Source organism: Nicotiana sylvestris, chromosome 10 (assembly GCF_000393655.2).
Source record: "Nicotiana sylvestris chromosome 10, ASM39365v2, whole genome shotgun sequence".
NCBI lineage: Eukaryota > Viridiplantae > Streptophyta > Magnoliopsida > Solanales > Solanaceae > Nicotiana > Nicotiana sylvestris.
Genome location: NC_091066.1, coordinates 124,698,001 through 124,724,394, shown reverse-complemented (window position 1 = coordinate 124,724,394; position 26,394 = coordinate 124,698,001). Strand labels below are relative to the sequence as shown.

The 26,394-nt window shown below is 41.9% G+C and overlaps 1 protein-coding gene across 1 annotated transcript; it reads left to right on the top strand.

The window, feature by feature from the left end:
* The first annotated feature begins 7,077 nt into the window (after positions 1–7,077).
* On the top strand, positions 7,078–11,143 carry LOC138879906 (uncharacterized). The gene is made up of 2 exons (XM_070159551.1): positions 7,078–7,359; positions 10,844–11,143. Exons 1-2 carry the CDS (start codon positions 7,078–7,080, stop codon positions 11,141–11,143), a joined length of 582 nt encoding a protein of 193 aa, XP_070015652.1.
* Positions 11,144–26,394: the final 15,251 nt, after the last annotated feature.

Genomic DNA, 26,394 nt, shown 5'->3' with positions numbered 1-26,394 from the left:
ATAACGTAAATTCATGCCGGATCCCTAGTAGGAATGCTTATTTGCATCATGTTGCATTTGACTTAGGGGACTCAACACAGGGTTTGGGTCCGTCTAGGACTAGCAACCTGAAATGAAAAAACCATCCTGATGCATCCTATTTGTGCTGTGCATTTATTTGTTCCGAACCTGCATGTTGACTGGTTTCTGAATCTCAGAAATGTTGGATAATTGAAAAAAAAAGAGAAAAAGAGAGAAATAACAGTTAAGGAGGTAATTGATTATTTTAAAAAAAATCCAATGCTCAAACACTGTCGAAACTCTGCCGAAATTTTGAGAAAATGGAAAAGGAAAAAGCTTTATTTTTTATAGTTTGTTTTACTAAAAGCGAAAGAAAAATAGAAAAAGAGTCTTTTATTTTTGGAAAATTGTTAGTTAAAAAGAAAAAAAAAGAGTCTTTATTTTAGCCTGGGAAAAATAGGTTGCTTATTGTTTGTTGAAAATAAAAGAAAAAAGAGTCGTTATTTTGTCTTGTTTTCAAAAAAAATAGAAAGGGAAAAATAAAATAGTTTGTCTTGCCATGGAAAATGGAAAAAGAGGTCTTGTTTTCAAAATATAGTTAGTTTCTTTGCCCGAACTACGCCGGTTTGATTCTCACAGGGTGTGGGATACGTAGGCAACCCTCATCGGGTCCAACCTTTCCTTTGCAAAAATAGCCAAAAAATGTCAAAATTTTTATTTTCGTCGTAAATAAGTTGGGTGATGCCGTTTTGTCAAAAATAGCCAAATGTTCCCAAACGGAACGCCGGAAGGCTGACCTTACATAAATAGCCAACTTTGGTCATGTTTTCATTTTTCAATCCTCACAACCTTAAGTTTTCTTCCTCAAGGCGTTGAAAGGCCGTGTTGCAATACCGGGTCTTTTATTTTAATTTGAAAAAAAAAAGTGAAGAGTTATAAATAAGTCAAGTAGGGCCATCTTATCATAAATAGCCAAATGTCCCCAAAAGGAACGCTGGGAGGCTGACTTTGCAAAACGACCGTCTTGAGGAATTTTGATTTTTGACCGGTTGACTCTCGCAGCCTTAAAATCTTTGTTCCCGAAGTGCTAAAAGGCCGCGTTTGAGAATCGATCCCTTCATTTTTTAAAATAAATCTGAAAAATATACAAATAGTTTAATTTTGAGTCGAAAATATATAGATAGTTTTATTTTGAGTTGAAAAAATATATAGATAGTTTTTATTTTGAGTCGAATAAAAGTTTTTCTTTTGCTTAATCGCCTTAATAAATGTGCAGGATGAGCACGATACTAAATGAACCATTTTCAATAATGACCAAAATCCCTTTTGAGTTGCGATTATGGTGGAATGACTTAGGCAAAGAAGGGCAAGACGAAGTGAAAAAGTATTTGAAAGATCTCCTGGATTTATTAGACATCCGGCCTTGGGGGGATATTATCAGGGCATTGGTCGCTTGTTGGGATTCGGCACATAATGTATTTCATTTCTCGGACTTTGAGCTCACCCCGACATTGGAAGAAATAGCGGGGTACATCGGAAGTGATCAAGCTCCGTTGAGGTTCAAATACTTAATTGCTCCCAGGGCCGTTACCGTACACCGGTTTTTGGATTCCTTGAAAATACCCCGAACAGTTCATCATCCAGATTTTGCAAAGGGTTTCTGCAGTTTCCGCTTCATATATGATAGATATGGCCACGTGGGCGGGTTCAATAATCCAGACTTTAAGCTATGCAGTAGAAGTAACCGACAAAAATGGGAGGAACACAGACGGGTGGCTTTTATGATAGCCTTTTTGGGCCTCACAGTATTCCCAAGGAAAGATGGAAATATTGATTTGAAAGTAGCTGGGGTCGTCAGTACCTTGCAAACCATGGAAAACAGCACTTTAGCACCTATGATCGTGGCTGACATCTTCCGGGCTCTCACTGCTTGCAAAGCTGGGGGCAATTTTTTTGAGGGATGTAATTTGTTGTTACAAATTTGGATGACTGAGCATTTATGCCACCGCTCTCAGCTCTTGTGTTATGGTTCATTTGAGAAAACTTGTATAAGAGAATTTTACACAAGAATCAAAGGGGCTAGTCTACCTGAAGGAGTCACGGCTTGGGCATCATTATTTCGGACCCTCACTGCCAGCCAGATATAGTGGGTGCTCGGATGGTTGCCTGTCGAAGAAGTCATAAATATGCCAGCAGCCAGGCTGCATTTTCTGTTGATAAGACTCAAAAGCATCCAGCCCTATGCGCCATATAGGGTTCTGAGGCAACTCGGGAGGTATCAAGTAGTACCGAGAGATGAAGATCTGAGTACCCAAATGGTCGAAATTAGTCCTGACGGTCGGTTCCCCGAAGAAGAAGTTCGCCAAATCTGGAGTGAGTGTCAACATTTGATGGCGAACACTTGTGTGTCAGATAGGGCTAAAGGGGAAGTTGCCCCGGGGTATCATGATTGGTTCAGAGGTGACGTGGGGTGCGGGAGACCGCCTAAAAGACCTCATCTCGAAGATTTCGCCGAGTCGTCCCAAGAGCAGTGGGACTGGTTAGCAAAGGAAGAAGGTTATCGAGCTGAGATTGGTAAGCTGAAGCAGCAAGTTGAGAGTCTGAAATTCGAGAACAGTGTACAGGTTGCCGCGGATCAAGGTGAGAAGAACAGACTGGCTCGAGAAAATGAGACGCTTAGGGCCCAAATCCGACAATTAAGAATAACCGTCGATAAGCAACCAAGGAGCCGATCAGATGGGCAATTGATAAAAGGGCTGGAAAATGAAGTCAGGGAATGTCGGGATGAGTTAGAAAAATCTGAGAATATCATGGCAGAGCTTAAGGCGCAGTGGGATACAAGAACAGAGGAGCGTCGCCAGTACTTGAATCAGTTGAAAAGGGACCACGAGAAAATTGTAGCCAATCTAAAGAGAAAGGTGGTTGCCCTTGAGGGTAAAGCGGTTAAGCAGGCTAGAGATTTTGAAATTGAAAGTGGACATTGTTATGACTTGTTGGCCCAAATGGAGATAGAAGTGCAACAGTTGCAAGATCAACACCTGAAGGACTCTCGAGCATTAAAGACGTGCAGCGATCAGATAAAACGCTTGCTTATAGAAAAGAAGCAAATAAGAGACAAGATTGGAGCCATTGCTCACGCCATTTTCAGGAGATGCCGGGTTTGGGAAGACATGACCTATACTACTTTTGTCCCAGCAGTAATGATCTATGTGAAGCGAACCATGAATGAATTAGAGCAGCTTGAAAGGGATTTGGATCCTAGGCCCGCGGCGAGGCCGAACGACGCCCCACAGACACCTAAGTTTGAAGCATTAGAGTATGCATAGTCCGTGTTTGTAGTTCTCTACTTTTGAGTCTGTCTTTTATATATCCGTTGTCTTTTCATGTCAAGTATGTTTGTAGTCTTGGAGTTTGTGTTTGTTTTAGTTTGCGTCTGTTATTTTCATCCTGCAAAAGTGTCTAGTTTGTAATAGTTTTTTTTAGCAATGAAACTAAGATTCCAAAAAGTATTTTTTCCTTTGTTTTTGCAGTTATTTTCACGAACTACGCTTGGTATGATTCGTGCGGGGTCATGATATGTAGGCAATCTCCATAGTATTCGACCGTAATCGTAAAACGGGAAAAGAAAAAAAAGAGGAAACAAAGAAATAGAGAGATAAAAAGAAGGGAGCGAAAATAAAGAGAAAGAAAGAAAAGAGCGGAAAAACAAAAAGAGAAAGAGAAAAAAAGAAAAGAGTGGGAAACAAAAGAGAAAGAAATAGAAGAAAGAAAAGGACACAAGAAAGGGATAGAGTGAGAAAATTGAAAGAAAGGTAAAAAGATACAAAGAACGAAATGTCGAGATGACGCACGCAATCGAGCAAACACATAATAGAAATGATTAACTGTATAAGTGCATTCATGCCAACGTGCGGTTGTCAAATCTGTTAAGACTTAATCGCTAAACAAAGTGGTTGTCTAAATGTGTGAGTCCAGGCAGGTGGTTAGTTGATTGGCAGTTCTGGCAACTCACCCGTACAACACCCGGTCAAAAGATAAAGTAAACATGACAGGAAAGGACTCAGAAATCAGCCTCGTGGACCCTTCAAATGAAGTTGAGGTAACAGATGTGGGTGCTATGAAAGAAGAGATGAGGTAACTAAAAGCGCAAATGGCCGAAATGCATCGGGCATGGTCTCAGGGACATCCGGCACCACTATACCCCGCTAATCCATCTTACATCCCACCTATGGCTCAGGCTCAGGAGCCCACCACTCCCCACGCATCTTCATCCTTCCCCTATCACACCCAGGGCTATGGTACCACTTCATACGCCCCTCTAGCTCTACCACCCAAACAGAACCCTCCCCCACCTATGGGTCAAGTCTTCGTGGCACCCCCCAGCCACGTTACATAGATCGTCCAGTGAGCCGCTATTCCAAGCTCACGACACCCAAATTTACCCTCTTGAACCCACTTCTAAAATGCCTGAGCAATATAGCTATACTCCCCATTTTGAAATCCTAGGAGAAGTTGAGAAACCAGTTAAGAATGCAGAACAGGAGTAAGTGATTCGTAAAGTCAAAAGCCTGGAGCATTCCTTCAGGAACATGAATGGTTTAGGCAACCAAGTCAGCGTTGCATACAAAGATTTGTGCCCTTTCCCTGATGTCCAGTTGCCCGCAGGCTTCAAAATGCCCAAGTTTGATTTGTACGAGGGACATGGCGACCCGATGGCCCACCTCCGGGGTTTCTGCAGTAAAATGAGAAGAGCTGGGGGGGAAGGATGAATTGCTGATAGCCTATTTTGGTCAAAGTTTGAGCGGGTCCGCACTGGAATAGTACATGAGACAGGACCCCGGCCGATGGTATACATGGTATGATTTGGCACAAGCATTCATTGGCCATTTTCAGTATAACCTTGAGATAGTCCCCGATCGTCTGTCATTGTTGAAGCTGGAAAAGAAGCCTGGGGAAAGTTTTAGAGAGTTTGGTTTCCGCTGGAGGGAACAAGCAGCAAGGGTTGATCCTCCGATAAGGGAGAGTGAGATGGTAATTACTTCTTGCAAACATTGGAGCCTACCTATTTTTGTCATCTAGTGACATCTGTCGGAAAGTCGTTTAATGAGGTGGTAAAGATGGGAGCCATGATTGAAGAGGGATTGAAGTCTAACAAAATCTTGAGCTACTCGGCATTGAAAGCAACCACCCAGGCCATCCAAAGCGGTACTGGTGGTGTGCTTGGAAAGAAGAAGAAGGAAGAAGTTGCTACGGTTGAAACTAGTACTTGGTCCAGGCCCAATAACCCTCCACCCTACTACAACCAACCTAGACCCCACCATCTAAATTATCTATATACCCCATATGGCCCACCACAACATTACTACCCACCACCAGAACCACACTTTTCTGTTCACCACGCCCAGACGTATACTCAATCCCCGAAGCACCCGCAATGGCGTGCACCAGTTCTCCAAAACACATATCCACCTCCACAAAACACTTATCCACCTCCCAGGGTTAGTAGACCAGGAACTGGCTTTCGCCTAAACCAAGCTTTTAGAAATGAGAAGGCCCCGAAACAAAAAACACTTACTCCGTTGGGAGCTTACACCTCTCTTTTCCACAGATTGAAACAGTTGGGAATGTTGACCCCAATTGATCCCAAAGTACCAAATCCCCCTCCCAGAAACCTGGACCATTCTGTTAGCTGTGAGTATTGCTCAGGGATGCCGGGGCATGATACTGAGAAGTGTTGTAAATTGAAGAACACGGTGCAGGAACTTATTAATAATCGTCGTATTGAGGTACAGGCTCCGGAGGCGCCAAACATTAACCAAAACCCGTTGCCAGCACATCATGAGACTAACATGATTGAACTGATAAATAAGGGAGCAGAGCCTAAAAAGCCCTCGCAGACGGTCATGATGATCTGTTCTATTGAAGCTAATGGAAAGGCAGTTGAGGTAAAGCCAGCAATTCAGCCGGAAGATATAAAAGACAAGCCGGTGGTAGTAATGGGGAAAGGGCCATTTGTCTATACAAAAAAGCCAGAGCCAACCAAGTTGTGAAAGGGGCATCATCTGCGCCTGTGGTTGTTGTGAAAGGGGCCTACATAGAACCAGTTGTCATAAAGCCGGTAGTCCAATTACCCGTGGCTGATAGCAAAGCCGTGCCGTGGAAATATGACAAGGTAGTGGTGACATACAAAGGAAAGGAAATTGAGGAAGAGAGTTGTGAAACACAAGGATTAACTCGGTCGGGACGTTGTTTTGCTCCCGAAGAGTTGAGAAAGGCTAGGGGCGCTAAAGACAATCCAGTGCTAGTCAAGAAGGCTGTGACGGAAGAAGGGGCAGAGGAATTTCTGAAAAAGATGAAAGTGCAAGATTATTCCATTGTTGAACAATTGAGAAAAACACCAGCCCAGTTCTCGTTGTTGTCATTATTGATCCATTCTGACGAGCATTGCCAAGCTTTGATAAAGATATTGAATGAAGCTCATGTGCCCGACAAAATTTCAGTGAACCATCTGGAGACAATTGCCAACAAGATCTTTGAGGTAAACAGGGTAACATTTTCTGATGATGAATTGCCTGTGGAAGGCACATAACACAATAAAGCTCTCTACTTGACGGTCAAGTGTGAAGATTCAATGGTTACTCGGGTGTTGATCGATAACTGGTCAAGTGCTAATATTTGTACGTTGTCCACATTGAACAAGTTAAAGATTCACGATGATAGAATCCGAAAAAATAGTGTTTGTGTTCGAGGGTTCGACGGAGGGGGAACAAACACAGTGGGGGATATTATACTCGAATTGACTATTGGCCCAGTTGAGTTCACTATGGAATTTCAGGTGTTGAATGCTGTAGTGTCCTACAATCTTTTGTTGGGTCGACCATAGATCCACGCGGCCAAAGCAGTGCCTTCCACACTGCACCAAATGGTCTAGTTCGAGTGGGACAGACAAGAAATCGTGTTATATGGTTTATCAGGTCTTCGACACGGTCCTGGTGAACAGAGTGCCCGAGGGTAAAAGCATTCCATGTCCCAAGGTGGCAGCTGCGACCGTCATGGTAGTATCAGAAATGCTGAGTAATGGGTTCGTGCCAGGAAAAAGGTCTGGGGGCTGAGCTTCAGGGCATTGTTCAACCTGTTTCTCTGCCCAAAAACCTGGACACCTTCGGACTGGGGTTCAAACCAATAGCGGCAGAGGTTAGAAGAGCTCGTAAGTTGAAAAAGAAAGCTTGGGTTCTTCCCAAACCGATTCCACGCTTGTCCAGGTCCTTCGTCAGGACGGGTGTCAAGAAGCAGTCATTGGCAAAGGTGTTGGGTCCACTGATTGGTGCAGAGGGGAATTTGGATAAGGTGTTCGAGAGGGTATTTGCTGAAGTGAACATGGTTGAGGCCGGGGAAGGGTCAAGCAAAGCAGATATACAGTACATCGGACCATGTGCTAATGTCAACAATTGGGAAGCTACTCCTCTTCCAATTCGGAAGGAGTCGTTTTAGTGGATTTTGTTTTCCTTTTATTCACCTGGATTATTCCAGGGTTTGTAATTCAGTTGCTATGTTCCGTCCATTTGGATGAGTTAAAACCCTGTTATCTTTACATTCAATGAAATGCAATTTTCTTCTTTCTTCATTCCTAATTTTGTTTCCATTTTTCTTTTCTTTTCTGTACAGTTCTTTTTATGCTGATATCAATGACATGACATGTATGAGGAATCTTCGGCCCAGTTTTAAAATCTAATCTAACTCAGAAAAAATAATACAAGAAATCGAGCGTGATGATGAGGTGGAATGCGACGATGACGAGGCGTATGAAGAAATTAGCAAAGAATTAAGTCACTTTGAAGAAAAACCCAAACCTAAACTAAATAAAACAGAAGTAGTTAATCTGGGGGACCAAGATAATATGCGGGAAACTAAAGTAAGTGTTCATCTGGAGCCACAACTCAAGGAGGAGATAATTAAAGCATTGCGTGAGTACAAGGATGTTTTTGCATGGTCATATGATGATATGCCAGGTCTAAGTACTGATTTAGTGGTTCACAAACTGCCCACTGATCCAACACTCCCTCCTGTCGAGCAGAAGTTGAGAAAGTTCAAAACGAACATAAGTGTGAAGATCAACGAAGAAATTACCAAGCAATTTGATGCAAAGGTCATTCGGGTTACACGGTATCCCACTTGGTTAGCTAATGTTGTGCCTGTGCCGAAGAAAGATGGCAAGACCAGGGTGTGTGTCGATTATCGAGATCTTAACAAGGCGAGTCCAAAAGACAATTTCCCATTGCCCAGCATCCATATACTGATTGACAATTGTGCCAAACATGATATTGGTTCTTTTGTGGATTGTTACGCGGGTTGTCATCAAATTCTAATGGACGAGGAAGATGCAGAAAAGACGGCATTCATCATGCCGTGGGGAACGTACTGTTATCAGGTCATGTCGTTCGGTTTGAAAAACGCTGGGGCAACTTATATGAGGGCCATGACAACAATATTCCATGATATGATACATAAGGAAATCGAGGTGTACGTGGATGATGTGATCGTGAAGTCTAGACAGCAGTCCGACCATGTCAGAGATTTGAGAAAGTTCTTTCAAAGGCTTCGCAGGTACAATCTTAAGCTCAATCCTACAAAGTGTGCTTTAGGGGTGCCATCTGGGAAGTTGTTGGGGTTTATAGTCAGTCGTCGAGGTATTGAGCTAGACCCGTCAAAGATCAAAGCTATTCAGGAATTGCCGCCTCCAAGAAACAAAACTGAGGTGATGAGTTTGTTGGGAAGATTGAATTATATCAGTAGGTTCATCGCTCAGCTCACGACAACTTGTGAGCCGATTTTCAAATTGTTGAAGAAAGACGCTGCAGTCAAATGGACTGATGAATGTCAGGAGGCTTTTTGATAAGATAAAGCGGTATTTGTCGAACACACCCGTGTTGGTCCCGCCAGAACTAGGGAGGCCTTTGATTCTATATCTAATAGTTTTGGATAATTTATTCGGTTGTATACTGGGGCAGCATGGTGTTACGGGCAGAAAGGAGCAGGCTATCTACTATCTCAGCAAGAAGTTCACATCTTACGAGGTTAAGTATACTCATCTGGAGAGGACATGTTGCGCCCTAACTTGGGTGGCACAGAAGTTAAAACATTATTAGTCATCCTACAACACTTACCTCATATCTCGCTTAGACCCATCGAAGTATATTTTTCAGAAGCCTATGCCCACAGGGAGGCTTGCAAGGTGGAAAATCCTGCTTACAGAGTTCGACATTATCTATGTGACACGGACTGCAATGAAAGCACAGGCATTAGCTGATCATTTGGCTGAGAACCCCGCCGATGAAGATTACGAACCTTTGAAAACTTATTTCCCTGATGAAGAGGTGATGCACATTGATGAATTGGAACAAGCTGAGAAGCCGTTATGGAAACTTTTCTTTGATGGGGCTGCAAATATGAAAGGCGTGGGAATAGGAGCGGTACTTATTTCGGAAACAGGTCAGCATTACCCTGTTACAGCTCGGCTTCGTTTTTACTGTACGAACAACATGGCAGAATATGAGGCGTGTATATTGGGATTGAGATTAGTTGTAGATATGGGTGTACGGGAAGTCTTGGTCATGGGTGACTCGGACCTACTGGTACACCAAATTCAAGGAGAATGGGAAACACGGGATTTAAAGCTTATACCGTACCGGCAATGTCTACATGAGCTTTGTCAGCGGTTTCAGGCTATAGAGTTCAGGCACATTTCAAGGATTCATAATGAGGTTGCCGACGCTTTGGCTACTTTGGCGTCGATGTTGCATCATCCAGATAAGGCGTATGTTGACCCGTTGTAGATTCAGGTTCGTGATCAGCATGCTTACTGTAATATGATAGAAGAGGAACTCGACAACGAGCCGTGGTTCCATGATATCAAAGAGTACATCAGGACGGGAGTATATCCGGTACAGGCCACCGATGATCAGAAAAGAACGAATCGGCGATTGGCAAGCGGGTTTTTCTTTAATGGAGGAGTGTTGTACAAAAGAACTCCAGACCTCGGGTTGTTGAGATGCATGGATGCAAGACAGGCCACATCTATCATGACTGAGGTACATTCCGGAGTTTGTGGACCGTATATGAGTGGGTACGTTCTGGCAAAAAGATTCTCCGAGCAGGTTATTATTGGCTCACTATGGAGCGGGATTGCATCAGTTTTGTGCGTAAATGTTATCAGTGCCAAGTGCATGGAGATTTGATTCATTCTCCACCATCAGAACTACATACGATGTCCGCACCATGGCCTTTTGTTGCATGGGGCATGGATGTTATTGGGCCAATTGATCCAGCAGCGTCAAATGGACACAGGTTTATTCTGGTAGCTATAGACTATTTTACCAAATGGGTGGAAGCTAAGACGTTTAAGTCTGTGACTAAGAAAGTTGTGGTCGACTTTGTGCACTCAAATATCATTTGTCGGTTTGGGATTCCGAAGGTAATCATCACGGATAATAGGGCTAATCTTAATAGTCATTTGATGAAGGAGTCATGTGAGAAGTTTAAGATTACCCATAGGCATTCTACTCCATACCATCCCAAGGCAAATGGTGCGGTTGAAGCAGCCAATAAGAATATAAAGAAAATACTCCGGAAGATGGTTAAAGGGTCTAGACAGTGGCATGAGAAGTTACCTTTTCCATTGTTAGGGTACCGCACCACCGTTCGTACCTCGGTGGGGGCGACTCCTTATTCATTGGCGTATGGCACCGAGGCAGTAATACCTGCAGAAGTGGAAATCCCGTCGCTGCGAATCATCACGGAGGCTGAGATTGATGATGATGAATGGGTGAAAAGTTGCCTCGAGCAGTTGAGTTTGATCGACGAGAAGAGGTTGGCATTAGTGTGTCATGGTCAACTATACCAGCAGAGAATGGCAAGAGCGTACAACAAGAAAGTGCGTCCGAGGAAGTTTGAAGTCGGACAGTTAGTGCTGAGACGTATTCTGCCTCATTGGGCTGAAGCAAAAGGAAAATTCGCCCCAAACTGGCAGGGGCCATTTGTTGTAACCAAAGTGTTGTCTAATGGTGCACTATATCTGACAGACATAGAAGGAAAATGTGTAGAAATGGCCATCAATTCCGATGCGGTCAAGAGATACTATGTATGATTCTTTATTCTGAATATACTTGTTTGTATTTGGTACCTTTTAAAGATTGAAATGACGAAGGCGTTTTGTTCTGCTATCCAAACACTTTATCCATTGTTATCCCCTTTGAGCCTTAATTGTTTTCGTTCATACCCCTCTTTCGGAACCAATGACATAATCAGGAAACGCAAGTGCCGGATATCAAAAAAAAAGGGAAAAAGGAAAAGAAAAATAAAGAGGAAAAAGAAAGAAATGAAAGGAAAAAAAAAAGAAATGAAAAAAAAGAAGAGAAACATAACAACGTAGTCTCTATGCGTGAACTACGTTTGACTTGATCCCGAAAGGGTACATAGGCAGCCTCTCTGAGGTTCAGTCATACCCAAAATAAAAATCCAAAAGTCCCCAAGCAAGAAATTGGGGCAGAAGTTGTGATTGTTGTGAGAAGTTGGATTCCGAAAGTTGTAATTTGAACCTATTTGAATTGTTTTAAGCCTTTTATACCTTTCTTTCTAACCCAATCCAAAAGCTTACATTACGGTCCAAAGAAAGACCTTCTGATCAGTTTTTGATAAATGCCAAGTTGAGTAGGTAAAAGTAACTCATGATAGGGGCAACACTCAGGTTCAAGCAAGAAAAACAAAGTAAAAAATGAGAGAGTCTTATTGGTGAAAACCTTCACAGGCACCATAAGGCGACGGGAGCTGAAAGAAAAATAAATGAGAGAGTCTTATTGGTGAAAACCCTCGCGGGCACCTTAAGGTGAAAGTGAGATGAAAATGGTTAATTGGCAAAAGGTCTGTGGGTGGAAAACTGTTTCGAGGCACCGCAGGATGAACAAAGTTAAGGTTTGGGTAAAGTAATCAAGTGATGAAAATTCTGGGGCAACAAAGTATGGCAATTGAAAGCTGGTTAGTTGGACAGATTGGGCCGATTAATCCAAATGCATGTCATGACCATTGGTACCAGCTGTTCCGCTCAGATAAGTTTCTTTTCCTTCTCTTTTTAAACAGTCTTCATTTTCTTTTGAGGGTTTTATCTAGCTAAGATGTGTCAGTGCCAGTTTTGGTCAATGCAAGCAAAAAGGACTTCAAAGCTCACTACCATCTTCCAAAAATGGTAAAGAATAATGTTGTTAGAGCATGTCAACAACAACATGATGTAAAAATGGAATATGGGAAGTCGCAGGAAGTTTCATCGGTGGAATAATTGGGCAATGTTGTGGGAAATGTAAAGGTTCAGACAAAGGGGTCGGAGGTATGAAACAACAACACGGGTACAAAACATTCAGGTTGTCAGAGGTTGGGGAATTCGAATGTCAGTCAGAAAGTCAAGCGGTTCAGGGTCAGTTCAAGGAAGTCAGTCAACACAAAGCAAGGCAGTGGAAGGATTTTTCAGCAAGAATGCTATCAACTAACCACCGTTTTAAACTAACGAAATTTTCTTTGATTGAAACAGGGGCAGAAAAGTTAGTTGTTGAGGAGGAATTCTCCAGGAGGGAAAAACAAGCAGTAATCAGGTTTTACCGCAAAGTGCGGTTTGATTAAATACAAGATAATCATGAATAGCATAGGGGAATATAATTTGGTTGCAAAGTTTGCATGTTTAGGATAAAATTCAAGTTGTTAGGACCTTCCTGGATAATAGGACGTAATTCAAATACCCGGGTAAGATAACATGATATAGTGAGAAGTAACACCTTAGGTTCGTAATTGTTTGGAGTTGTCAGGATCTTCCTGGATAATAGGATGTAGTTTAAAACCCTTGTAGATAACATGATGTAGTGAGAGTAATACCTTAGGTTTGTAATTATGAGGAGTTGTCAGGACCTCCTTGGATAATAGGATTTAGCTTTCAATTCTTAGTAATATGTGATAATATGATTCAGTTTAACACTCACCCATACACTTAGCTTCCAAACTGGGGCAGAAAATTTTCGTTTGTTGATTTTTTTGTGGAAGTCAGGAGTCTGCCTGGTGAACAGAGACATACTTTTCAAGTTTGATGTCAGGAGTCCGCCTGAAGAACGGAGACATACAGTTTAAATTTTAAAAGTCAGGAGTCCGCCTGGAGAACAGAGACATGCATTTCAAATTTCGGTAGTCAGGAGTCCGCCTGGAGAATAGAGACGTTCAATTTCAAAATACAGAAGTCAGGAGTCCGCCTGGAGAATAGAGACATACCATTCAAATTTTAAGCAATCAGGAGCCCGCCTAAAGAACAGAGGTGATACAATTCAAATTTTAGTTATCAATCAATTTCTTGTCTAATTTGAAATCAGGAGTCCGCCTGGAGAATAGAGACATTCAATTTCAAAATTTAGAAGTCAGGAGTCCGCCTGGAGAATAGAGACATTCAATTTCAAAATTCAGAAGTCAGGAGTCCGCCTGGAGAATAGAGACATTCAATTTCAAAATTCAGGAGTCAGGAGTCCGCCTGGAGAACAGAGACATGCAATTTCAAAATTCAGAAATCAGGAACCCGCCTGGAGAATGGAGGTATTAAATTTTTAAGTAGTCGAAGTCAGGAGCCCGCCTGGAGAATAGAGGAGTTAAAATTTTAAACGGTCGAAATCAGGAGTCCTCCTGGAGAATGGAGGTATTAAATTTTAAGTAGTCGAAATCAGGAGCCCGCCTGGAGAATGGAGGTATTAAATTTTTAAGTAGTCGAAGTCAGGAGCCCGCCTGGAGAATGGAGGAGTTAAAATTTTAAGCGGTCGAAATCAGGAGCCCGCTTGGAGAATGGAGGTATTAAATTTTAAATAGTCAAAATCAGGAGCCCGCTTGGAGAATGGAGGTATTAATTTTTTAAGTAGTCGAAGTCAGGAGCCCGCATGGAGAATGGAGGTATTAAAATTTTTAAGTAGTTGAAGTCAGGAGCCCGCCTGGAGAATTGAGGTTGTTATATTTTAAGTTGTAGTTGAAGTCAGGAGTCCGCCTGGAGAATAGAGGTATTACAATTCAAGTTTAGTTTTAAATTCTCATCCAGTAACATGTACCCAGTTTTCAAACTGGGGCAGAAAGTTTTCGTTGTTGTGTTTGTGTTGTGAAGTCAAGAGCCCGCCTGGATAACAGAGGAATACATACAGTTCAAGTTTAAGAAGTTGGGAGCCCGCCCAGATAACAGAGGAATACATTCAAGTTCAAATTTATTCAAGTCCCGCAAGTTGAAGAGAAGGAACGACATCTTAGTTAGCAATCTGGAGTAGCAACGATGGATTTCATCAGAGGAACGCAAGACGATAAGGAAGTACAAGAACAAGTTTGAAGATTTTAGACAGGATCTTGTAATTCATAGTTCATAGCTTAGTCTAACTTCTTTTATTTTTGACACGGTGTAATAAGGGAAGTCAGCAAGCAGCAGCAACAGCAATCGCAGTGAAATCATAGCTCCTGGTAGTCCCAGCTACCAGACATTCCCGAACTACACTGACCTGATTCCTGTTTAGCCCAGGATATGTAGGCAACCTCTGAAGCAGGGTGCGGTCAAGCTTTTCAAAAAATGCTTCACACGGAATTTTCAAACAGGCAAAAATCGCTCGTATTTGCTCACTTATCTTTGCCCGAAAACATTTCATGTTTCCAAGAAAAGAGGGGCAGCTGTGAGCACGTGATTTTTTTCCCTATATATGAATAATTCCCAAAAATTCCAACAAAATAATTTTTCTTTATTTTTACAATTTTTTTGTGCATTTTGGTATCATTTTCTGATAATGGTTGCATTTTATTTGTGCATGTTAATTCATATAAAATACAAAAAATATGCATTTGCATTTAGGATATAATTTCATATTTTTAGGATCAATTAGGGGTTAGTTTGTTTTAGAACCAAACATGAAAAATTACAAAATAGTTCACTTTCGCATTTTAATTGTTTTAATCGTAATTTTGGCGTAAAATAGATTTTAAATAATTTTAGAATTTAATTAGTTTAGCTTTGGAATATTAGGACTTTATTCTAATTTTTGCACATTTATAAAATTAGGAAAAATATAAAAATTACAAAATGGAAAACAAAAAGGAAATAATAAGAAAAATAAAAGAAAAGAGTAAAGAAATGAGAAAACAAAGAAGGCTGATCATTTTGGGCTCAAATTTCGTCCCAGCCCAAGAAAACCAATCGTCCAACCCGTTTGGCCAAAACCAGCGCCCAGGCCCAATCAGCCCCCAACACGGCCTGCCCATCTCTTAACCCAAACGACGCCGTTTGGCGTCGTTAAATCTGAGCCCTTAATCGTGTTAATCCAACGGTCTGCAACCCTTCCCTATTTTACATAATAATGTCCGAAATTCCCAGTTAACACTAGAACCAACTGCTTCTTCCTGGTACCCTCTCTGAGCCTCGCCGGAACCCCTCGCCGGCGGGAAGCACCACCTACGCCGTTCACCCCCAAATTTACACCACAGATTCCCCATGAACGCCCCTTTCCAGCCCTACCCTTGGTTTCTTTCGAATCATAGCCAAACATCTCGAATAATCAGTCAAAGTTTTCCGGCCAAAACGCAAAGTATGCCAAACACCACCAAATTTACACCATAGACTCGCCTTAACCTTCTCATCCCAAATACCTAAGCCGTGTTCCTCGAATCTCACCAGAATTGTTCGAATTTGGATTTGAATTTTTCCGGCCAAAAACCCTAACCCAAAATCTTTGTGATTTTGGACTGTAATATCCTTAACCATGTGTTCTTTTGTAAAAACACATGGTTAGGGATGTTATGTGTCAAAAATCTGGAAAGATTCGGACGTTAGCGACTGGACGGAGTTTTTCGTGCTTCAGTGAATTTTCTTGTTTCATTCTTTTACTTTCATTTTTCTTTTTCCTTTTTGCCTTTCTGCATGAGTGAAGTTTTAGTTACAGTTTTTGATTTTGATTTCGGTAAGTGTCTTGTTAATCTTGTGTTTATTTTGTGTATAAGTATAGTTTAATTTCCTTTCTTTTGGCTCTTCGTTCCATTTGTGTTAGTCAGTAAGCTTTTCCCATCTCTAGTTCTAATTTGGTTTGATACACGCTTTGTTTAGTAATCGATCATAGTTTTAATTTTAGAATCGTCTTAATCGATTAGTTTTGGGTCGATACAATTCTGTCCGTTTACTGTTAGCTATAGGTTTAGGTTAATGTCGATTCTTTCTTCTGTTTAGATTTTGAATACTTATTTAATATTGGGTCGTTGGTATAATTAGATTGACCTGTGTCTTGTTTATATGAAGTTGGATTTGGAAGTCGTTTGAGACTGATTTCAGTTGTTATTAATTGTTTGTTCAATTTTAGTGTTAATTGAGATAGTGTTTAAGATAGGTGTATTGGATATAGCTGAGTAAGTCGTTTGTTAATTAACTTTAGTTAATTTTTAGCTAGGATGAGGGGATTGGGATCAGTTAACCTTAGTCTGTAATTTTCAGACTATTGGAAGGGCATTTTAGGCATAGAAAAGGGTAGTTTCTTTAGGAATAGTAATTTCAAAGTAGGGGTAAGGGTAGTATAGGTATTTTGGGGGTAGAAGAGCATCCTATGGCCTTCTAGAAGGGTACTTTAGTGTAGATGTTAGCACAATATAGGTATTTGCTTGCTTAGCAAGTCAAAAATAGAGGGACCAAACTGAAATAAGGGAAAGACTAAAAGAGAAACCTAAAATCTGATTCACCCTCTTTTTGTCACCTATAAGAGGGCATCAAGTGCCTGGAGGAAAGGGCTGGAACTCTCAGCCTAAAAATCCCCACCAAAGGCTCTCCTCCTTGCTTTCAATTTCAGCTAGCATTTCAATTCAAGTTGAATTTCTATTTCTAAAAGGGTTCAGAAGTGATTAACGACTGATTTAGTTGAATTTGGGGCCTATTAGTTTGGATTTCAGTTGAGTTTTAGGTCCAACAGGATTTCAGAAGCATCTAGGTTCAGCTTGGAGGGCTAAGAGTGCATTTCAAGTGTGTGTTGAATTGATCTGTCGAGTCTGCTTGTATTTCTGGTCTTCAAAATCATTTCCTGGCCTATTCTGTGATGCTATACTGTTGAGTTTGGTTGTTGTTGCTGTTCAAAGTAGCTGACATTTTTTTCCTTCTCATATTTCCCTTTCCAGGTACACAACTGAAATCCTGCCAATTTGTAAGCTGGAAATTTTGAGCATGATATCTACATGAAGAATTGAAGCTTAAATTTGAGTTTGCTGTTTTACCAATTTGTGTCTTAGATATCTTAATTACTAAATGTCATACGAGTTGCTATAAATGTGTAAATAGACTCATAGAAACTGTTGGACTATGGAATTTGTTCTCATTTGAATTGTATTGGGTTGACAAACTTAGATATATTCATGTATTAAATTAAAGAAGGTTCATTAGGATTGTTCTAAACACTGGTTGGAATTGTATAGCTCGAATTAGACTGTCAGATTGGAATGAGTTCGTTTAAATTGTGTGTTGTCCATTTGTGTCTTTAAAATGCCTATGAACTGATTTTAATGGATCATTGGTAATCACCAATTCTTCAAGTGAATTAATGCAATTGGGCCTGATAGTGTTAGTGGAGTGCAGATTACTAATTTTGCAATTTGGAGAATTTAGCTAGCTGAAACGAAAGCTATTTTGGAATAGTTTGGTTTCAATCATTTGTACAGATTAACAATTTCTTAATTAATTTCATAACATTCCCGTTTCAAACACCCATCAAACGTCTCTATCTTTGTTGCCTTGTTAAAATGGATTAGGCTTTGACTCACAGAATTGGAATTGAAGGGTTGGGCCAGCCTCGGTCAGTTGAGGGCATTCAGGCCCAAGGCCTTTTTGTTTGGAGTTTTCATAATGTCTGGTTTATCGTTTATGCATTACATGGTGTGGGCCTTTCATGCCCAAAACTGGAATGACAAGTGATTCGTTAGCGATTAATTGGCTAGCTATGGGCTTCGAGTTAGGTAGCGGGTTCAAGCTAAAAGGTGTGTACTTTTGTTTGGACCCGGACTTGAACTCGAGACCCAAACTTTGATGTTAACCAATTAGGATCTTTCCTTTTTCTTTTAGAAACAAAAACAAAAATAGAAAAATATAGTCGCTCTTAGGTTTACCCTTTGAAATGAAATGAGATGAGCCTCGCTCAAGAAAACACAAAATGCGGGGCCCTTAATAATCGGTTATCAAAATACTTAGAAATTCGGGACGGGCCGTTTAGCGAATTTCGCGGCCTTCCCAAAAGATAATGACACGTTAGACACTTTAGACGCGATTTTAATAAAAATTACCTTCTTAAGTTCGGGTGTGCATTTCATGCGACCCAAATCCAAATCCCAAAACGTTGAATAGAGTGTGTTTAGGATTGCGGGAGCATTTCATGTGACGCGATTCGAAGGCACGCCTTAAACGACGTTCACTTTCTCTTAAATAAATACATGTTGAATAAAAGCGGTTAAAAGTAAAATTGGAACATAGGCTCTTCATGTGATAAAATCAGATAAAAGGCTAAATGCAACAGTTAAGCGACCGTGCTAGAACCACGGAACCCGGGAATGCCTAACACCTTCTCCCGGGTTAACAGAATTCCTTACTCGGATTTTTGGTTCACGGACTGTTAACAGAGTCAATAATTTCCCCGATTCGGGATTCAACCGGTGACTCGGGACACCATGAATCTCCCAAGTGGCGACTCTGAATCTCTTAATAAAACAAATCCCGTCTCGATTGTCCTTTAATTGGAAAAACTCCTTATACACCCTCCCCGGGGTGTAGTGCCAAAAGGAGGTGTGACATGTATCATATCATGGAAAATGGTAGTCATGGCCCTCATGTAGGTGGCCCCTACATTATTTAGGCAGAATGGCATCATCTTGTAATAGTACATCCCCCACAGCGTAATGAAAGCTGTTTTCCCTGCATCTTCTTCATCCATCTAGATCTGATGATAACCCGCGAAACAATCTACAAATGATTGCAGTTCATGCTTGGAGCAATTGTCAATCATGATGTGTATATTTGGCAAATGGAAGTCGTCTTTCGGACTAGCCCGGTTGAGATCCCGGTAGTCGACACAGACTCTGACCTTCCCGTCCTTCTTTGGTACTGGCACAATGTTGGCTAACCATGTCGGGTATTCCACTACCCTGAGGACCTTAGCTTTGACTTGCTTAGTGACTTCTTCCTTGATTTTCAAACTCATATCAGGTTTGAATTTTCTGAGCTTTTGCTTTACCGGTAGACATGTCGGATTGGTTGGCAGTTTATGCGCCACAATAGACGTACTCACACCAGTCATGTCATAATATGACCAAGCGAATATGTCCTCATATTCCTTCAGAAATTCTATGTATTCCTTCTTTTCTAATGGCGATAAGTGAACGCTGATTCGTGTTTCCTTGACGATTTCTGCATCTCCCAAGTTAACAATTTCTATCTCGTCCAGGTTGGACTTAGGTCTGTTCTCGAAGTTCTCAACTTCTTTAACAATCTCGTCAGGTATGTCATCTTTCTCTAAATCAATGTCCGTTTGTTGCATTGTCTCATTGCATGTCACAGTAATTAGTTCATTAAGATAAGTAATAGTAATGATGTATAAGTAAAGTAATGAGAGAAAGCGGCAATGAGTGTTGATTCACAAGAAATGTCAAAATGCTTTGATAAATTGCATAACTGTTTTGAACATTGAAGATCTTATTGCGAGAATTAAAAAATGTGAAAAGAAAATCATTTAGTAAATAAAACAATGGATGATGCTTATTTTAGCCTTGCTACCCCGAGGCTCGTTAGGCTATGGTTGTCCTGATGATCCAATTGTTGAGGCGTGCCCCTTTGTTCACAGCCTGTATGGAAGGGCCTTCCTCCCCCTCCTCCTCGAGAACAACACAACAGTCCATATCATTGTCTTCTAGAAACAAGTTCTTCACCGCTGCAAGTGCTTCTTCTTCATCTGACCCATAAATAATGTTAGCCTGTTGGAAAGTCTGCTCCAAATGCGGTATTGGCTGCTCCAGTGGATAGTAAGGACCGCACCATGGTGGCGACTAGTTGTTGAATTCGGCCCAGGTGTAATCATATCCCAGACCGAAAGTAGTGCCATGCTTCTTGAGTTTTATGGGCTTAGAGATTCCCTGGAGGTTTTTGCCGAGCCCCTTGCCAGGTTTGTACCCACTCCAATTCAGTATACTCTTGATTTTGTTATCCCACCATTTATCTTTGTCAACAACATTAACCCATTCCATGTGGTGGTAAGTCTCTTCACCCAGCTTCTTTCTTCCTTTGATTGCCGGAATGGTTTGACGATTGTATATAGGGTTGCTACCGTCGCCGTGAATGATCACCTCTTGGTTATTCCATTTGAATTTTACTGCCGAATGCAGTGTTGATGCTACAGCCCCAGCAGCATGAATCCATGGTCGTCCCAGCAGTAAGTTGTAAGATGTTCTCACATCTATCATCTGGAAATCGACACCGAACCATATTGGTCCCATCTGCAGGCATAGACTAATCTCACCAATGGTGGACCTTTGAGAACCATCAAAAGCTTTCACATTGGTTGCACCATCCTTTATCTCGTGCAGTCCTTTACCAGCTTTTTGAGTGTTACCAGTGGACAAATGTTGAGACTAGAACCTCCATCGATCAGGATTCTAGTGATAAAATAGCCTTCGCATTGCACGGTAATGTGCAGTGCCTTGTTGTGCCCTAACCCTTCAGGTGGCAGCTCTTCCTCATGAAAGGTGATCTTATGGCTCTCCAGAACTTGTCCTACCATGTTAGCCATTTCCCCGCCAGTGATGTAACTTGGCACGTATGCTTCACTCAGCACCTTTAACAGAGCGTTCTTGTGTGCCTCAAAATTTTGTAGCAAAGCAAGAATAGAGATTTGTGCTGGTGTTTTGTTCAACTGGTCGATGACCTAGTATTCCTTGGCTTGTATCTTTCTCCAAAGGTCGTCTGGACCTGTCTCAATAATGGGTGGCCGGTTGGAGGCCTGCTTGCTTGACTCAGCTAGATGTTCAGGGGTATAGACTCTACCAGTTCTTGTCATATCCTGTGCCGCAATAGCCTCTCCGAACCTAACCTTGCCTTTCCTCCTTGCCTTGGCTGTATAGTCCCAGGGTACAGCCTTTGTATAGAATGGTGACATGGTTGACATCGCTACTGGGATTGGCGTGGCTATCCTTACTCCTAAGGAGCATGTTCCTTGGGTGGTAAAACTGTGACTTCAAACGGTGTGGGTGCATTTGCCGGAGACACAAATTTGACCTCAATTGGTGTTGGTGTCTTTGCAGACGATGTCGCTTCAAATTCAAGTGGCACAGACATATTTACCTCAGCGCCTCCAGATGGTTGAATCTGGACAAAGATTGGATTAAGAGTAACTATTGTCTTCTTTGGGTCATCACCTTCTACGATCAACCCAATTGATCCCTCGGGATCCCAATCATCCTCTATTTCAATCATGTGGATACCTCCACCCTTATGGTCTAGCAGGGGTTTGTTGCGGATATTTGGAGCGGGTTCCTTTGCCACAATAATCTTGTTATGAATTAAAGTCTGGATCTTGTCTTTCAAGGAACGACATTCATCGATGGTGTGCCTTTTCATGCCGGAGTGGTATGCACAGTATTTGTTTGGGTTAACCCAATGAGAAGGGTTCTCAGGGGTTGCAGCAGGGATAAGGGTGACATAACCAGCAGCTTTGAGTCTCTCGTACAATTGGTTAATAGGTTCGGCGATGACTGTATATTGTTTTGGAGGTCTGCGGTCAAAAGTAGGTCGGGACCTAGGGAAGTTTTGGCGTGCATGAGGTGATTGATAGTGGGATGGTTGAGCATTGTAGGTTTGGTAGACATGAGCAGGTTGGGAATATCTGGGTGAGGTAGGTTGATGTGTGGGAGGTGGAGGCGATTGATAAGTAGGTGGCGGAGCTTGGTATGAGGGTAATTGTGCTTGGTAATTGGGGTTGTCTGATATATGAGTGGAGGTGTTGGGTAAGTTTGGTATTTGAGGGGAGATTTGGTCCTTTGTGCAACCATCACGGCCCCTACGTCCCTTTTCTTGGACATACCACCGGACTGTAAGGCCTTATTTGTAGCTTGCAAGGCCTCGAAGTTTGTAACCATTCCACTTTTGATACCCTCTTCAATTCTTTCGCCCAGTTTGATAATGTTAGAGAATTTGTGGCATTCGATCATCATTAGTCGTTCATAATACTACGGGTCCTAATCCTGGACAAAGAATTTGTTCATTTGTTCCTCCTCTAAGGTAGGTCTGACCTTAGCAGCTTTGGACCTCCAGCGAGTAGCATACTCGTGAAACGTTTCTGTAGGCTTCTTCTTTAGATTCTGAATATAGAACACATTAGGCACATTCTCTGTGTTAAACCTAAACCTGTCCATAAAGTCGGACACCATGCCTACCCAGCTTGACCACTTCTTTGGATCTTGGTTGATGTACCAGGACAACGCATCTCCTTTCAAACTCCTCATGAACAGCTTCATGCGGATTCTCTCGTCTTTCCCTACTCCAACCATCTTGTTGCAGTACGTCCTCAAATAGACCCTTGGATCACCTGTACTATAAAACATTTCGAACTTTGGAGGTTTATACCCCTCTGGCAATTCGACATCAGGTTGTATACAGAGGTCCTCATAGTTCAGCCCTTCAATTCTCTTGCTTCCCTCAATGCCTTGGATTTGGCTAGTCAATTTCTTAAGTTCCTCAGCCAGGTTTCTGATAAGCATATCATTTTCATCAGACTCGGGTGTGCTTGAGATAGGTTGGGTGGAGTGTGGCATGGTCTCCACATAAATAGGGGTGTTGTGGTGGGTGTGAAAATGGTCGTTTGTGGAGTTTTGGGGTTCCGGAATGAGTAGCGGAGTATTGTTTGGGGTATGGTAGGTGTCGCATTGGGTTTTTGGTGGAATAGTGTGATGGTGAGGAGCGAGATGATTCTATTGCTTTGTAATGTTTTGAGGAGGTGTGGGGTTTTGAGTATTAGGAAAGTTGATATCTGGGGTGCTGAGGGAAAATGACAGGCTTGCCAGATACCGAACCTGATCGAGCTCTTCTTGGAATTTCAACATCTTTTGTTCAAGTTGGGATACATTCTCCTTAGGAACTTGAGTACCATGGCCATTAGTGGCCTCTACCCATTCAGTTGGATTCTCCTTTCTGACGTTGTTCAAATCTTCCATCTTGCCTTTGTTCTTGTTTTTGACAAGGCTAAGAGGAGGATTGGGTGTAGGGCCCCTTGATCTCGTGGAATAGGATGATGTTTCCAGAGTGCACAAACTAACCTTCGGGGAAGGGAATAATAGAGACAAAAACAAAGAATAAAACAAAAAGGTAACCAAGTTAGTGAGGAATATAAAAAGTATTGCAGTATTTAAACATATAGTGCGTGAATGTAAAACGCGCCCTAATTGGGGCACCTCTTTATGCCTGAGGTGGGCCTAGAGACAAATTGATTTGGAGAACTAAGGATGCTAAATGCCTCATTTTATTGATAAAAAGTAGACGAATCCCAAATTGACACTAAATAAACAGGAAATAAAAAGTCACTAATGGCCCTTGGCCTTATTACATTTTATAAAGCGAAAAGATAAACTCCTATCTATTTGGTCCCAGAAGGACCTTCCCCAGATTCGGCATCCATGGCTCCGTCGAACAGGTTCCGCAACTCGTGAAGTCGTAGCAACTGATATGCTCTGGCTAGGTGTCCGCCTTCGGTCCCTTCAGCATTTTGACAATCTTCGACCCTTTTGAGAAACTTTCTCTCCAATTCTACTATGCCTCGCTCCAAGTATCCCAGTCGCTTGTTGGTATTGACAACCATGTCCTTCCATTCCTCAATCAACTTCTGGATGGACTCTTGTATCTCGCGGTGTTCGTTTCGCATTCTCGGATCCTTTTGCGCATTTGGTTGTATTTGACATGTGCCTCGGCCCTTTTATCTATAATCTTCTGACCTCGAGCAAACCCTGGCTGGCCCAAACCATCATGATTGTCTTCCAACCAACCGGAGAAGAAAGGAGCGCAAAGAGCATGATACCTATATTGCTCGATGGTATCTCTCCCCATTATGATCTTGTAGTGCCACATATGCTGAGCTTGGCACTTGTAAGGACTATCATCATTCTGAAGTTAGCCCGGAAATGACTCATCTTGTCGACCCTGGCTATAACCTATTTTCTACCATCTTGTCTCATAACTCGGAGAGGGACGTAAGGATATGTTCCCCTCAGACCAATTAGTATCAGAAAAGGTGCATCTCTAGATCGGGCGATGAATTCCTCGATCGGAAACCACTCGAACATCCATTGAACCTATTCTTCCGCTAGATTATCAAATATCTCCACCCATCCTTTGGCATCCTCCGGTTGAGCGAACATATCGAGGACGTAATTCATTCGCTTTGGATGATGGAAAGCGATGTGATTATCCTAGTCCCTTCGTTGAAACTCTTGTTAGTATTCGTCCCTTTGGAGGTGTTCCATGAGCTAGAGTTGAAGTAATAAATTACAGCCTTCGAAAAGTTTTGCTCCTCGTTGACACTTTTCCAAGGCTCGGTATATGTCTGCAATGATCATGGCATGATGCTGAATGGCTGCCCACCAATCCCTTCCATTAGGGTCTTAGTTACCATAGCCAGCCTGGTGTGGATTCTTGCTTTCTTCATCGGGAACACGATTAGCCCAGGAAATAAAACATGAAGATGAAGGCCCTTCAATGGATGTGCCCCAAGGATGTGATGGAAAGCTCGTCCGGGTAGGTACGATAGGATTTGTTGTGACCGTACCTTTCATACAAATAGTCGAAAGAAATGTAGGATTCCTTCAGACATGTCAATTCTCGATTCTTCTTTAAACCCATCATTTTGAGGAAACCCTTGGCTTTACGGTTCTCAAGCATCAGCAGACCCGGAGTTTCCCATACTAGACTAGCCAATCCTCCTATATCCTCTAGTAAGGGTGTCATTTCAATGTCCCCAAAGTGGAACACAACCCTTTCACAATCCCAAAACAGTGTGGCAGCTTCTATGATCTTGTTGTTAGGTTGGATCTCCAGGAGGGAAGGTAGGTTTCCCAAATACTTTCTGACGAGAGTTTGATCACTAGAGTGAAGATCTTTCCACCTGCTTAGCCGTCTTGGGTGGATGTTGGTGACCATGCCAAATCTAGGGACTTCGTGCCTCATATTTCTGCAAGACAAATAAGGTTAGGCCCTTACCCCCACCAGACTCGACTATTTAATACCAACAATTAGCATGAAGCATTTAGTTCTCCAAATAAATGCACAAAATGTGGTGGTGTCTGTTTGGGTTTAGGGAAACCCGGTGGACTTGGGACAAGGCTATCTTAAAGGATCATTATGTGGACAACATAACTGACCCGACTAGGTTTGACCATGATGCATGCACAATTTGAACAGAGTAATGGTTTCTATAGGGTTTTAGACTGGTACCCTTGAGCGGACAACTCAAGGGGGAAGGCACGAAACCGTCGACTGCACTGCTGATCGACTAGTTTTACCGTAAATATGACTTTCCGAATTTAGGGGGTAATGATATAGGAAGAGCGCAACCACTCATTATAAGTGTTGCTATGGTATTTGTTTGGCACGAATGGAGTATGGTGTTGGGCATGATTATGCAAACATGTTGGAACGTATTTGCACGTTACGAAAGCGATAAATACAGCAGTTTCATAATTTAAAGTAGCAATAAAGGAAAGAAACAAGAAGACATGGCAGTTCTGCAGTTGAAAAGGATATTAAATGCTTAAAGGAATTAAACAAGTAATTGCACGTAAAGAGGTACAAATTCACAAGAATAATCTGAAGTGGTAAAAGCCTAAGATCCCTAGCAGAGTCGCCATGCTCCCTTTTTTCCCTCTTCGTATCGGAAAATCGGGTTTATGACATTTTGGGTATGGTACAACTCATTCCTTTTGGGAACTGGGTTTGCATTTGAAGAGTCGCCACCTAATGATTTAAGGTGCATTAAGACACCTATAGGGTTCATTTCTAAGTTTGTTTGATAACCAGAGATAGGGTAAGAGCTTGAAATTATCCCAAGGGGAAGGTGGTAGGCACTCCTCACGATCCATTAGTCTGGTTCCCGGCCAGACAGTTTTGTGAATTTTGTACAATTAGCAGATAGACAAGTATAGGCTCAAGTAGTAGGGGGATTTGAGTTTGAACACATAAGAGTTTGAAAACAATTAAAAGGCGAATTTTGAAAAAATGAGTTATAGTTCTACAAATACTTGAGAATGTAAAAGAAAGGGGGTCCTATGTTTATTTATAATATGGATCACATCAATGTGATA